At 45.7% G+C, this 15471-nt stretch overlaps 1 protein-coding gene across 1 annotated transcript in view; it reads right to left on the bottom strand.

The window, feature by feature from the left end:
- Positions 1–15471, bottom strand: part of smad10a (SMAD family member 10a) — a 33365-nt gene that overhangs the window by 1304 nt on the left and 16590 nt on the right. Inside the window, exons 4-13 of the mRNA XM_080735240.1 lie at positions 12335–12509; positions 10298–10321; positions 8801–9019; positions 7714–7835; positions 7521–7683; positions 7151–7252; positions 5715–5768; positions 4138–4321; positions 2180–2348; positions 122–260 (exon numbers count right to left, since the gene is read on the bottom strand). Of these exons, the coding sequence (XP_080591366.1) occupies positions 122–260; positions 2180–2348; positions 4138–4321; positions 5715–5768; positions 7151–7252; positions 7521–7683; positions 7714–7835; positions 8801–9019; positions 10298–10321; positions 12335–12509 (1351 nt within the window). The remainder of the gene's footprint in view (positions 1–121; positions 261–2179; positions 2349–4137; positions 4322–5714; positions 5769–7150; positions 7253–7520; positions 7684–7713; positions 7836–8800; positions 9020–10297; positions 10322–12334; positions 12510–15471) is intronic.

Genomic DNA, 15471 nt, shown 5'->3' with positions numbered 1-15471 from the left:
TTTTTTTTTTAAATATATATATATTTTTTATCTTTACGCTAGTAGTGACCCATAACAATGTGTCTGAACCACTGTTTGGAAAACAGTGCTATAGAAAGATGATACTATGGAAAACACTTACTGACTGCAGGTGCGATTCCGCCCACGCTGCCCGGCCCGGGAATGTTGCCCGCCACCGCGGCCGCCTGGGCCGCCGCCGCTGCCTGCGCTGTGGCCGCCTGCTGCTGCATCTGTCTGTGACACTGCCTCAAGTCAAATACCTGGAGGATGAACCACACACACACACATCTGTCTGTGACACTGCCTCAAGTCAAATACCTGGAGGATGAACCACACACACACACATCTGTCTGTGACACTGCCTCAAGTCAAACACCTGGAGGATGAACCACACACACACACACACACATCTGTCTGTGACACTGCCTCAAGTCAAACACCTGGAGGATGAACCACACACACACACATCTGTCTGTGACACTGCCTCAAGTCAAACACCTGGAGGATGAACCACACACACACACACACACATCTGTCTGTGACACTGCCTCAAGTCAAACACCTGGAGGATGAACCACACACACACACACACATCTGTCTGTGACACTGCCTCAAGTCAAACACCTGGAGGATGAACCACACACACACACACACACACATCTGTCTGTGACACTGCCTCAAGTCAAATACCTGGAGGATGAACCACACACACACACATCTGTCTGTGACACTGCCTCAAGTCAAATACCTGGAGGATGAACCACACACACACACACACACACACACACACACACACACACACACACACACACACACACACACACATCTGTTTGTGACACTGCCTCAAGTCAAACACCTGGAGGATGAACCACACACACACACATCTGTCTGTGACACTGCCTCAAGTCAAACACCTGGAGGATGAACCACACACACACACACACACACACACACACACACACACACACACACACACACACACACACACACACACACACACACACACACACACACACACACATCTGTCTGTGACACTGCCTCAAGTCAAACACCTGGAGGATGAACCACACACACACACACACATCTGTCTGTGACACTGCCTCAAGTCAAATACCTGGAGGATGAACCACACACACACACACATCTGTCTGTGACACTGCCTCAAGTCAAATACCTGGAGGATGAACCACACACACACACACACACACACACACACACACACACATCTGTTTGTGACACTGCCTCAAGTCAAACACCTGGAGGATGAACCACACACACACACACACACACACACACACACACACACACACACACACATCTGTCTGTGACACTGCCTCAAGTCAAACACCTGGAGGATGAACCACACACACAGTGTGGGAAAAAAGTACTCACATTCTTTACTTTAAAAGTATCAATACTGCATTGTGTTTCCATTGCAATTATGGGCGAGACACTGTGTTCAACAGCTCAAAACTAGAGAACCGACAGTCGCGATGACTCACTTTTTCTTTTCTCGCGGAAGCACAGCGATAAGCCCCCTTTGATGTCTATGTGTGCATGTGCCTGAGGGTTATAGGGCTAAGGGCTTTGCAGACAGGCGTGATTTGTGCGTCTTTTCGCAAGCGGTAAAAACTCATTGACTCCTTTTCGGATCCGCAGTGAGGATTCCGCACAGCATTACACACCAAATTCAAAGCGTTTTAATCATGCAGCAAACGAAAAAACGCAACAGGCCTGTGTGAAAAGCCCTTAAGTGGGACTCACCTTGATATAAGCTCCAGTCCAGGGTAGATCTTGTGGGACTCACCTTGATATAAGCTCCAGTCCAGGGTAGATCTTGTGGGACTCACCTTGATATAAGCTCCAGTCCAGGGTAGATCTTGTGGGACTCACCTTGATATAAGCTCCAGTCCAGGGTAGATCTTGTGGGACTCACCTTGATATAAGCTCCAGTCCAGGGTAGATCTTGTGGGACTCACCTTGATATAAGCTCCAGTCCAGGGTAGATCTTGTGGGACTCACCTTGATATAAGCTCCAGTCCAGGGTAGATCTTGTGGGACTCACCTTGATATAAGCTCCGGGGTAGAACTTGTGGGACTCACCTTGATATAAGCTCCAGGGTAGATCTTGTGGGACTCACCTTGATATAAGCTCCAGGGTAGATCTTGTGGGACTCACCTTGATATAAGCTCCGGGGTAGATCTTGTGCACGGCGTCGCCAGGCGCTCGGCCAGCCTCCCGGTCCAGGTAGTAGCTCTGTACGAAGACGGCGTGGTCGCTCATACAACGCATCCACACGTCTCCCTCCCCTCTGCACTCCAGCTGCACACCTTTACCTATGTGTAACCTGTAGGGATGGGGCGATAAGCCATATTATCGTTTATCCTGATAAAAAACACTCACGATAATCGTATTGTGGAGATTTGATTTATCGTGAAATCGTCCTCGGTCATGCACTGGGATAAATTCACCTTTTATTTGCTGAGCTGCATATCTGGTACCATTTAAACCCTCTATTGGTAAAACTTACTTAATAATATACGTACTTGATATACAGTCTTTTTTTCACTCTCTAGAAAATCTATTTGCCAAAGAATAGCCGATCTACAAGCTCACAAAGCGTCGCAACGCGACCCGTTGTGAGCTTGTAGCTTGTAGAGGCTTGTAGAGGCTATTCTTTGGCAAATGTTCCGCCCCACGACACTTGCTTCCCAGATCTAAATGGGTCAACAAGTGAATAAGGGAATACTCGAATTTATTTCGGTTCGTCTCTGTCCAAACTACAATATGGCTTCATTCAGAGGTTCGGCGGGGTGGGTACCGTCATCAGGGACGTGCAGAGACTTTTAGAGAGGCAGGGGCTACATTTTCTAAAAGGGCCTTTTGGTGGAATGCTCCACCAATACCACCATGCTCAGCGTGACGCGTTGTGAGCTTGGTGGTCGGCTATTTTCGGTGCCTTTATACCAGTCACTGAACTAAGCCTGATTAAGTCAATACTGGAGATGTGACGTAACGGCATGGATTTCTACACAGAGAGGGCAATTCTTTCAACATAAGATGCTGCATTCAAGTTCAGGAAAAGTTGGACAAGGCAATGCTCTGGAATGCAGCCGTCAGGTATGGCATGGAAAGAGGGCATTTGCCTTTCTTTCACCATAGTAAAAATCACACTCGTGTGAACTGAGCGGTGGAGGCTGCGTGTGTGTGTGTGTGCGCGCGTGCGTGCGTGCATGCGTGCATGCGTGCATGTGTGTGTGAATGTGAGTGTGCCTGGCCTGAACAACAGCGCCCCTCCCTTAACATGTGTGGTCAGAAAAGGTATTGCAGGCTAAATACCTCAGGCTACGGACGCACCCACCCACATACATACATACATACACACACACACGGATACACACACGGCCACGCTATGGAGACGGTGTGACCACCGCTCAAAAACTGCATTCATGGTCTGGAGAGAGAGGGCACTTAACCCAGGGCAGGGGCTCAAGCTCCCTTTGATGTTGTACGTGCCTGACCGTCATTAATTTGGCTGTTTGGTGCTGCCAAGGTTTTGTGACTCCCCGAACAGAACCGGCTCTAAAAGTGGAGTATATGAATTGGCCCTAAGAGGAGAGGAGGCTTCGCCTCACAGCTGGAAGGACCTGGGTTCGATTCCCGCCGGGGGATGCTGTGGGCGCTGAGGGCATGTTCCTCCCTCCGCATCATCAGCGCCCACACCCTAGGTGGGGTTGGCGATAGGGCCTTTCTGTGTGGAGTTTGCATGTTCTCCCCGTGTCTCTTAGGGTTGATACCCTCACAAAAACATGCAGTAATCCTGGTCTCTATAGTGCCTCCCCCTGGCCAGCTGGGGCGCCTGATGGAGGGGAAAGGAACTGGTTGGAATAACGTGTTCCTTCCACGCGTTACGTCCATCCCAGGGAAATCCCCACTGTCAGGTGAAAAGAAGCAACGTTGACTACTCATGCATTGAAGGAAGCATGAGGTCAGTGTCCGTTGTCTCCCCAGGCGCGGCAGAGGGAGAGCAGAGCCCAGGATTACATAGGCAATTGGCACTGGGTGAAAAAGGGTTACAAAATCGTGGGATAAAAATTATATAAGAAAAAAAAAAGAGGGGAGGAGAGGAGGCGGACCTGGCTCTCTCGCTGGCGTCGGTGCGGTGCACGTTGCTCAGCTGGCCCAGGCAGAAGCGGTCCCCTCCCGAGGGGTCCACGTATCCGTCCACCGTCACCACAGGACAGCTGGCCGGCACCTTGAACATCTCCCCAACCTGCACGTCCATCTCAAAGTAGGAGATGGAGCACCAGAACTCTGGACCTGGGAGAGACAAGCACAACAACACAACCTCATTCAGCTCCTCATCTTAACCCATTTAGGCCTAGAATTATTGAATGCTTTAGCTATTGAAAAATAGCAGATCTACAAGATCACAGCGCGGCACCGAGTGCCGCGCTGCAAGCTTGTGGATCTGCTATTTTGGAAAAAGTCGTGAAAATGTGTGCAAATCTTTGAATATAAAGCAAACACATTTTGCTTCTGGGTGGTCCCTGGAACTAGATATTTTGAGATGGGGGTCCGTGGCCAAATAAATATCAGTTTGGGGGGTCCTTCACATGAAAAGATTTGAGAACCACTGACATAGTAGTCTCTCGAGAAGACTAACTGAGCTCCAGTTAAGTGAAAAGCACCTTTTCTTTGACGATGGCTGGCCAGATTGCTGACATGGAAACATAGGGTTTTCAAAAAACCTTAGAAGGATTCAAAAGACACTTATAGACAAAATTTGAATTTTCACGATTTTTCAAAAATAGCAGATCTACAAGCTCGCAGCGCGGCACTCGGTGCCCCCAGTTTGACATGCATTAAATCAGTGGTTCCCATTGTAAAGCAAACCACAAGTTCTAATCTATGTTGTTTACACAGAGCCTAGCTTCATTGTTTACCTGGCATTTTATATTTGATGTACAGAATGTTAGTTAGATAACGTGTTGCTTTGACAGATGCTAGCTTCATTGTTTACCTGGTATCATTTGTCCTGTCGGATTTGTCCTGTCAGTTCACAGAATGTATTTATAGATAGATTGTTTCTAACCAGGATCGTTGGATACAGTTATAACAACTAGCCCTTACCCGTTCAAAGATATGAGCTCCAAAATGATGTGCAGTGTGTGGGTTATGGGATGTGCACTGTGCACACAGTATATGAGGGATGGAAAGTAACTTTAACTGGTGCTTGCATGATGTACTGTAGGAGCATCAATGTAAGAAAGCCGTTTCGTTTAATGGCTACAGAGATACTGCCCCCCCCCCCCATCCCCCCCCCCCAGCCCGCCCGCCCGCCCGCCTGCCTGCACACACCCCCCCCCCCCCCCCCCCCCGTGTGTGTGTGTGTGTGTGTGTGTGTGGGGGGGTTTGTGTGTGATTGTGCTAATGGCCTGAACAACAGCGCCCCTCCCTTAACATGTGTGGTCACAAAAGGTACTGTAGGCTAAATATAGATATAGATACACCATAAAAATGCTAATCTTCAGCATACGATTTGTGAAAGTGACAAACGGGCTTCACAGTTTTGTCAGGTGTGTTCATATGCTGATGGTGATGCGATTTCAGATCAATTGCTCCAGCCACCGAGGAGAAACGCTGTGACACTCAGACACTCAGACATTCGCAAAATTATAGTATAGATATGTAATTATAGATAGTTTCTAACCAGGGTGGTTGGATACAGGTGGAGGAAACGAGTTTGACCCGTGGTGTTGTGACCCTGAAAAGCAACCAGAAAAGAACACAAATTAATTTAGCAACAACACATTTCACTTCAAAGGATATATATATATATATATATTCTTTTTTTTCATAAACTTTAATCATGACTTTTACTGCTGAACTCCACGTGAGGCTCTCGTTAGTCATGACTGTAAATTGGGTGGAGGGTTAGGGATGGGGTTAGTTATAACGGAGCCAGTCTGACCAACGGGACGTCGGAATAAAGGGATGCCGGAATAATGACGTGGCACCGAAAATGGCTGCCATGTGTTATCGGTTGACTAAGTCTGAAGGACTAAGACTCAAAATATTTAGATATTTAGTCGACTTAGACTAGACTAAGAGACTAACCCATTTCAGATGGTTGTTATTCAAAAGAATGTGCTGTCAAAAGTAACACTGATGGCTGCATGAAAAATGCAGTCCCACCCTAATTTACAGTACAGAATAAGACAGAATAAAGCCATAATAAGAAATAATGTGTTTGTAATTAGAAATAATGTGTTTTCATTAGACAGAAACAAACACAGTTATACCTTAATTACCCCTACATTATGTTCTAATCATTTAACACGGTTCTTCTCAGGGTGCGCAACCTCTTTCATACTGTATGTCCAGTTTGCGACGGAGACAAATATCAATTGCTAGATATCTAGAAACGCTCAGGAAGAAATCGCAGAGCGCCATAATCGCGGCCAGATCTTCTCGCAGTGCTTTTCACACACAACGAGCAAAACCTCGGCGAGCAGCCCGATTGCAGTTTTTGTCGGCGAGCGCCAAAAATGGTCGGTGACAGCACAAACAAAAAGTCGGGCAGTGTGTTTGAGCCCTTATTTGGATAATTAAGGTATAACTGTGTTTGTTTCTGTCTAATGAAAATATATTATTTCTAATTACAAACACGTTATTTCTTATTATGGCTTTGTTCTGTCTTATTCTGTACTGTGAATTAGGGTGGGACCGAAAATGCAATAACATCATCATTCTTACACAGCATAAGTACAAACAAAGGGTTGAATTTGCTGGGGGCATATAGCCCCTTTTCCATTGACTTGGCCCAACACCACACCACTCCACACCGCCCACTTGTGCCAGGTTTTCCACTACAAGGACCTGGGTAGAGTGGTGTGAAAGTGGCACTAAAACGTAACCAATCCAGAGTAGGTCTGAGCTGGGACCAAACGGGCCCAAACACTTCATAATGACTGATCACTCACTGACTTTTCATTTAGACCACCAGGATGTAGTTGTAATAGATGATAACAGATTATATTGTGTTATAACCACTATTATAATCTATTGTAAATAGTGAACGAGCACTATACGAGCAAATATATAAATCATTCAATAATAAGTATCATCAAATAACTATCATCTTACAGAAGTGGTTAGGATGGTGGAGTGGAGGTTGTTGGTGACTGCGTCCGTTCTGCACGGGTCCTACCGGAGTGTAGGAGGCCGTGCTACTGCCTGTCCACGTGGCTGCGTCAACACAAACACATCATACACTTACAATGAGTCTGTTAAGCAATAGACCTGGCACACTTCATAGTATTCACACTTCATTTGGTGACCACGTGCGTACACGTGTATACGCTTGCATGTGTGTGCATGTGGGAGGGAGGTAATAATTACAGATGCCATCCAAAACAAATTAAGAACACACCACTGGCATGAACACATCTGTAGACTATGTGTGTACGTGCGTGCATATGTGCGTGTGTGTGTGCAGCAGCGTGGCGTGACTCACTGTGGAAGGCGGCCTGTTGGCTGGGTGTGAGTTTGGAGGGGGTGTAGCCGTTGTGGCCGGGCGTCTGCGGGGGCGCGGATTGGGGAGGGGGCTGGGGGGCTTGGGACTGCTGCTGCTGCTGCGACTGGGAGCCCGGGGTCTGCTGGGGGGCCTGCTGCTGCTGCTGGGGGGGGCCGTGGGTGGGGGTGGAGGGGGGCGGGGGCGTGGGGGTCATGGGGGTCATGGGGGTCATGACCTGGGACTGGGGGGAGGCGATCTGCAGGAGCCCCCCCTCGCCCTGCATGGGCAGCATGGAGCCCCCCGGACCCCCCGACCCTGGAGGGGAGAGAGAGAGAGAGAGAGAGAGAGTAAGGTAACCCAGTGGTTCTCTATCTTTTCAGGCCGCGACTCCCAAAACAATCATATTTTAACTGGGGACCCCCCACCCTGACGCACTAAGAGTTGAGGCATTACATTTGTATAACACAGTTCTATGTGTTATGTGTTCTCGCGTTGCGAGGCGTTGTGAGCATGTAGATCTGCTATTTTCACAATTTCTGCCTCTAATATTCACATAACTAATAACTGAGTAAGCATGTTTGGGCTCTCACAGCATATCTCCATATACAGTACATGGATCTCCATATATGGGTACCACAGGGGTCTCCATGTATGGGTAATTGGTCCGATATACATCACTGGCCAGATGGCCAAGACATGACGCGGCCTTTAGGGCAAGGTCGCTTGTCGCCCTGAGGCGTCTTACTAGTACTAGACGTGCCCAAATTTGCCCCAGATCGAACAAGCGTCCACTCTACCTCCCGACTGAGCCACTGCTGCCCGTCCAGTTTCTTACCGGTGGGAGAGACGGGCATACTAGGGTAGAGCAGTGTTTCTCAACCTTTTTCCTGCATGGGCACACTTTTCATGTCCCAAGAATCCATGGGCACACCAACGTAATATGGGGGTGTAAATATCGTCACTGTCGGGAAGAAACCTTGTATCCAAGTTTCAAATGTGTACGTTTCTTCGCAAAGTAAAGTCCTGCTTCATCATACAAGGCTGTCGCACAACAAGTAGTGAAAACAGCAGATCTACAAGCACACAACGCCTCGCACCGCGAGGCGTTGTGTGCTTGTAGATCGGCTGTTTTCACTAGTTTAAATCATTTTTAAAATGATAAATACCATACTGGCTTTCAAGCAGTTTCAAGGGGCACACTTGACCCTTCTCAGGGGCACACCAAAGGTCCCCAGGCACAGTGGTTGAGAAACACTGGGGTAAAGGGTCACAGATCTTACCAGTGGGGGAGACGGGCATACTAGGGTAGAGGGTCACAGATGGCGGGGGTCCGCGGCCCGGCTCAGGGGGCATCTGTAGGGAGGGGAGGGGCTGCCCGTAGTGGTCCGTGGGGGCTAACTTCAGGGCCCCCTGGTGGTCGGAGGGGTGCATGCCAGGCGGGAGGTCCATCTGGATGCAGTCGTGTATGTACTCCTCCTTGATGAGTCTGCCTGGGGGGGCTGAGGAGAGAGGGGGGGGGGGGGGGGGGGGTTAGACCATACATAGCATAGACCAGGGGTCTTCAACAGGGGGTCTGGGACCCCTAGGGGGTCCTCAGAGTTACTACAGCGGGTCCTCCAAATCTTTGAGTGATAGAAACTTTACTTTTTATATTAACCACTTGAACCCTAGTGTCTTTATTCTGAGAACTTTTTTTTTTAGTTTATTTGATCACTCACATACATTTATCAGGTCATACATCCACGTAGTCATTTTTTATAGCCAAAAATAGCAGATCTACAAGCTCACAACACCTCGCGTTGTGTAGATCGGCAATTTTTGGCAAAGAGGTTTGGTGTAGAGGGGGAAAAGAACAGACTAAGTACAGAGTGAAAGGTCAAGTTTATTATATTGACGGTTCAAGTGGTTAAATATCAGAAAACACAAATTGACAAGAGTCCAAAATACACTGATGATCAATCGTGCTGTCAAACAATGAAACTATATGGAATCTATGAAAAGGTTGTGGGGGTCCCTGCTTCATCTCTCTCTAAAGCTAAGGGGTCCTTGGCCTGAAAACGTAAAAACATATGGACGGTGGGAACGGTCAGCTTGACGCGACCGCAGTTTTCCCGGTGAACCTGAGCACAACAGTGGGGGCGCGGGAGTGTGGGGAACACGCACCACTGACTATTGCCGATGATGGAGAGGTTATATAGCTTAGCCTTTATGTATTGAGAATGAGAGGCACTCTTGCCGATTTCGTAAGAGACTCGTCGCCAATTGCAGGATGTTTAAAAGTTGTTTGGGGCCATGATGATAACCTTTTTCCCACTACTAGACTAAGGATTTATATTGTTTGTGTTATTGTTTACCACCATTATTCACGTGTGGCAAGATCGCGGTTCCACTAGTTTTACTAGTAGGCTAGTGTAGGCTTAGAAGCCTTTTCAGAAGTTAATTTAAGGTTTTCCATTTAATGATTTCCTTTATCCTCATCTAATCTTGCGCTAATGCTCATGTTTCTCATAAGCTCGCGACCCTCCTTGCCCATCAGCCCCCACCGTTGCGCTCAGGTTCACCGGGTAAAATGCGGTCGCCAGCCTGACTGCACGTCGCGGGTTTGATTCCTGTGCCCGACGACCTTTGCTGCGTGTCACTCCCCATGTCTCTCCCCATTTCCTGTCAGTCTACTGTCAATAAAGGCATAAAATCCCCCCAACAATCTTAAAAGAGAAATAAATAAAATCATATTAGTGTTATTATTAGTGTAATATATTGTATATGAATGAACTCACCTGTGTTTTGCAGACTGAGACCCACTGTAAGACAGGACAGAAGAAGAATGCAGACACAGAGTTAGAAACAGACAAAAGCATGTTTAACGTCAGATGAGGATGAGGACTGTTGCATGAGAACAGATCAGTGATGCGGACGATATGAGAATAACACCTCACGATTATTGTGGAAATAATCACAGTGATGAACGATATTATCGCCATAATCCAAACACTTCCCACCAGCATCCCCATTTTTTAACTCATTTACTGTCCCAACCAGCTTGAGATTCCTGAGATGCTTATGTTTGACTCTGGATGGCGCTGTTAGCTAGATTATGGGGTCACCAACACAATTTGATGTCATCACCAGACCAAATTCAACATTTTCCTCATAGTGGAATTGAATGAACCAAGAGAGCCCAGTGGAAGTGCTACTGGAGCGAGCCACTGGGTGGAGCTGTTGGACCACCAAATGGTTTCATTAAGCCTTCATTCAATGGGAGAGCCAGGTCTTTGGAACAGATTGACTCAAGCCTACAGGGATATTTTCCAAGGAGAGGACAACCGTGCACATCTTTTGATACCAATACTACTGCACTTTTACTCAAGTACATTTTGAATTCCGGACTTTTACTTGGAACAGACTATTTCTACACAGCACTATTGATAGTTTTACTTGAAGGGAGATTTCACTTAAAAAAGAAAAAAAAAAAAGAAAAACGTTTGGTCTAATCAGGCTTTTGGGAACACCCAGGACAGTTTTTAACTTGCTTGATTCAGTATTTAGATATTTGATATTCATTGTATCAGACACTCCCCCTACCTATGCACACCCATTGTAACTTCAAACTCCATTTTAACCATGACAGATTCATTGAAAACAACCATTATTGGTTCTGGTGACTCATACTGTCCTCCTAATACGTGAGCTGGCCGTTTTTCTTATATTCTTTTTATTTTGAAAATGGAGTTTGAAGTTACAATGGGTGTGTATAGGAAGGGGGGTGTCTGATAACATAAATATCAAATATCTAAATATTGAATCAAGCAACTTAAAGGAGTAGTTCACCCCCAAAATGACTTTTTATCTATTGATTACTCATGCCATGGAGACTTGATTTCAATATATATTTTTTCATTATTATTATTTATTTCTCACATTCCGAAGACAATAATTTGATTACAATAAATGTAGCCCCATTGATTGCGGATGGGGACCCAAATGTATTTAGGTCCCCTTCCGGAATCAATATAGGTAAATTTACAATAATCACATTTTTGTTTTAGGAATGCAACACAAACCAAAAAATATTATTGAACTCGAGTCTCCATGGCATGAGTAATCAACAGAAAAAAAAGTCATTTTGGGTGTGAACTACTCCTTTAAACTGTCCGGAGTGTTCTCAAAAGCCCGATTAGACGTTAAATGACGAGTACTTTTTCCACCTCCGACAAGGAGAACATGCTCACCGATGGCGGGCGACACCACCCTCTCGTAGGGATTCACACACACACACACACACACACACACACACACACACACACTAGGGCATTCACCAAATATTCGAATATTCGAATATCGAAGTCACTATTCGACGTTGTTCACCGAAGTCGAATATTCGTTTTTTTCTATTTAATGTTTTTATTGTTTTCTCTTTAAAAAATATGTCGCTTATAAAGCTTGGCTAGATAGGAAGTCATAAGAATGAGTTGTCAATGCCCCTGTTGGATGAATTTGTTAATGTTCTCAAACCTTTTTAGGCCGTGACCCCCAAAATAAACATATTTGAACTGGGGACCCCCATCCTGACAAGCACTTGGAATTGTAGGTATTACATTTAAAGTATGTAGATCAGCTATTTTCACAATGTTCGCCTCTTGCTTACTTAATATTTGACAGTTTGGCCTGTCCTGTCGAATATTCGACTATTCGAATACTTTGAGGTTGAATAATTCGAATACTAAAAATCACTATTCATGAATGCCCTAACACACACACACACACACACACACACACACACACACACACACACACACACACACACACACACTCACCGATGCCGGGCGACACCACCCTCTCGTAGTGGTAGGGGTTCACACACACGTTGTCGTACTTGAGGTCGAAGGCGTACTGGCAGAACTTGACGTGCTTGAGCTCATTCTTGTGCAGGTCGGGCCAGCGCCACAACCGCGCGTAAATGACGTGAGGGAAGCCTTTCCTCCCCGCCACCTGCCACCAGAAGAGAAAAAAAGAAAACACACAACATTTAGTGATGATATCAGCTGGGAAACTCTGTGCCAGTACCCATACCAAGGTGTTGTTGTTATTATATATACAGTATACTAGTCCTGTGCCCGGGGGTGTGCACAGTATATGAGGGATTGAATGTCTCAGAGGATGTTGGGGAACCCAGACCGACAGTCACCATTGACGTCCAGTTGTGCAATACCTGTCTGTCTGTCTGTCTGTCTGTCTGTCTGTCTGTCTGTCTGTCTGTCTGTCTGTCTGTCTGTCTGTCTGTCTGTCTGTCTGTCTGTCTGTCTGTCTGTGTCCCTTTCATGCCAATGGTGTTCCGCGTCCAGGCCAGTCTGTGATGTCATCTACAAATTTGGGCACTGTTGTGATGTCTGGTGGCAAGTCACCACCAGACATCACTGTAGTGATGTCAGTATGCAGTCTGTTCACCTGTTTAGCGGCTAGCCCATATATGGTGTTCCGTGATGTCAGTCAGTGATGTCAGGCATTGTTTCAGCATGCGGCTGTTACCATACTGATACTACTGTTTAGACAGACATTCCGTAAATGTATAGTTATTATATATAGAGAGAAATTTTAGTGGAGACAGATGGGAAAGCAGAGCGAGAGATGGGGAGTAATACGCAGCAAAAGGCATCGGGATCGGGAATCGAACATAGGACGCGCTGTCAGTTTGCATTAGAGCATACAGGTGCCCGGACCGCTAGGCAAGTATTCCGGGCCACACGTTCACACTTTTGTGCCAGGGACACAAATGTGAGAAAAATAAATAACTAAAAAGTCACACAGTTTTAAAAGTGTTTCAGCTATTCATCACACTATTATAATGAGCCACTTCAAAGCCTACAAGCCAAACAGAAACATAATTCTCAACGGCAAACACGCAATTAAATCGTTAATCGCAATCATTTCAGTGACAATTAATGGTCAGGTCATGTATAATGTCATGAAGGTGACAGCCCTACAGTAGATATAAGGGTTAGCAGAGTGACCCCTGGCCCTGTGTGTCCGCAAGGGGACATAAACTCGCAGATGTCCTCTGTCAATCAGAACACATGTCTCCAAACAGTCCTCAGCCAATGACAACACACCCTCCAAACAGTCCTTAGCCAATGACAACACACCCGCCCTCTTCCTGTGGCACAGACACAACAATGAGCACACGCATGTACCAGGGCTTGACTTTAACTTTTTGAGGTACATTCAAGTACATTTCCCATTCACTTGTGCGGGAACAAAAGTCTCTTTCCGGATAAAAATGAGACATTTCACATTGCTCCCTCTACCCTCCACTCCATAGTATGGTCAGTCCATAGTCTGCATACAGCACAAAGCTTCTAGGAGTGTCACAGAAAAAGTGAAACCAAGCGCCACTTGTCCAATGGACAAGTACATTTTTAAGGAGCTTGTCCAGAAGGATTTATTACTTGTCCCGGACAACAGGACAAGCTTTAATGTCAAGCCCTGCACGTAGTTGTCGGGTGGAAACCTTGTATGTCCAAAACCGTTTATCATTTTAAAGACAATTTTTAATAGTGAAAACAGCAGATCTAAAAGCGAGGCGTTGTGTGCTTGTCGATCTGCTATTTTCACTAGTACTGTGGAGGCAGTCTTGTGTGAAGGAGCAGGGCTTTACGTCACAAAATAACATAGGCCTTCACATTTGAAGCTTGGAGATTTTTGCCCGACAGTGACGATGTTCTCTCTCTCTCTCTCTCTCTCTCTCTCTCTCTCTCTCTCTCTCTCTCTCTCTCTCTCTCTCTCTCTCTCTCTCTCAAATTCATTTCATTGTAAATGAGTGTTATTGGCATGAGAAAACATACATTTACATTGCCAAAGCAAGTGTCAAAGCATGATACAAAAAACTGAATGGGGAAAGTACACCGCTTAACAATGTCTTAAAGGACAACGCCGCACTAAATAACATCTAGGCTCGTTTTCCTACTTATATTGATCCCAAATGACTGTCGATGGAGTCTATTAGGCAGAAATGCCCCTGTTGTCCAGTTTCCCCAGCAGAACCCAGCAGCTCTCATAGCATAGAGTGGAGCCCATAAGCATATTGCTTCACGACAATGTGCATTGCATACACACATGTGCGCAGGCACACACACACACACACACACACACACACACACACACACACACACACACACACACACACACACACACACACACACACACACACACACACACACACTCCACACAAGTGAAAAATAATAATATGTGCAAATATAAATATGTGTATGCAGCATATAACGACTGCCACGGTTTGGTAACATATTTTTTGCTGTACACAATTATCATTCGAAATTGGCACAAATGGTCGTCAACGATCCAAAATCGTGACTAAAGGCTCTAATACAGATGTGTTGATGTTTTCATTCAAATTGTGAGAGCGATGAATAAGGGACCCACCACTACATATATTGCATTAAACTGTGTTGCAGATTAAACATGGATTTCTGAGAAAACTTCATAGAATTGCTTGCTTTTCACCCACTTTCAACCTGCGGCTTTATCCCTATTTTCAGCTTGTCATTATATTGTAAAAAATATATATGTTTTGTTTTCAAAACTATAGCTAAAATAGCTGCTCTACAAGCTCGCAACATCTCAATGAGACGGCAAATTCTGAACAGAATTGTTTTTTTTATTATTATTATTATTGGCCAGAGTTGTTGTTTCTGTGACTTTGTGGCTGACCACAATCTAAGATGACAATTGACAAAAATGAAAATTCATTAATGTGCCATAAGTGTTACATGACTTTATATTATGAAGAGTAAAGTCATAATTTCTTGATCACCTCTTGTCTTGATTGTTTAAACATGACATCATGGGACGCTATATGGTCGATAACAGGCTTGATAAGCACACCGCTTATTGATACCGGGCGTCATTAAAAGTGTTATCGAGTTTCTAACAGGCTAGG

The sequence above is a fragment of the Nannobrachium achirus genome, assembly GCF_963921795.1.
Source record: "Nannobrachium achirus genome assembly, chromosome: 10".
Lineage (NCBI taxonomy): Eukaryota > Metazoa > Chordata > Actinopteri > Myctophiformes > Myctophidae > Nannobrachium > Nannobrachium achirus.
The sequence above is the reverse complement of the archived record's forward strand: the minus strand, read 5'-3'. Positions and strand labels throughout refer to the sequence as shown.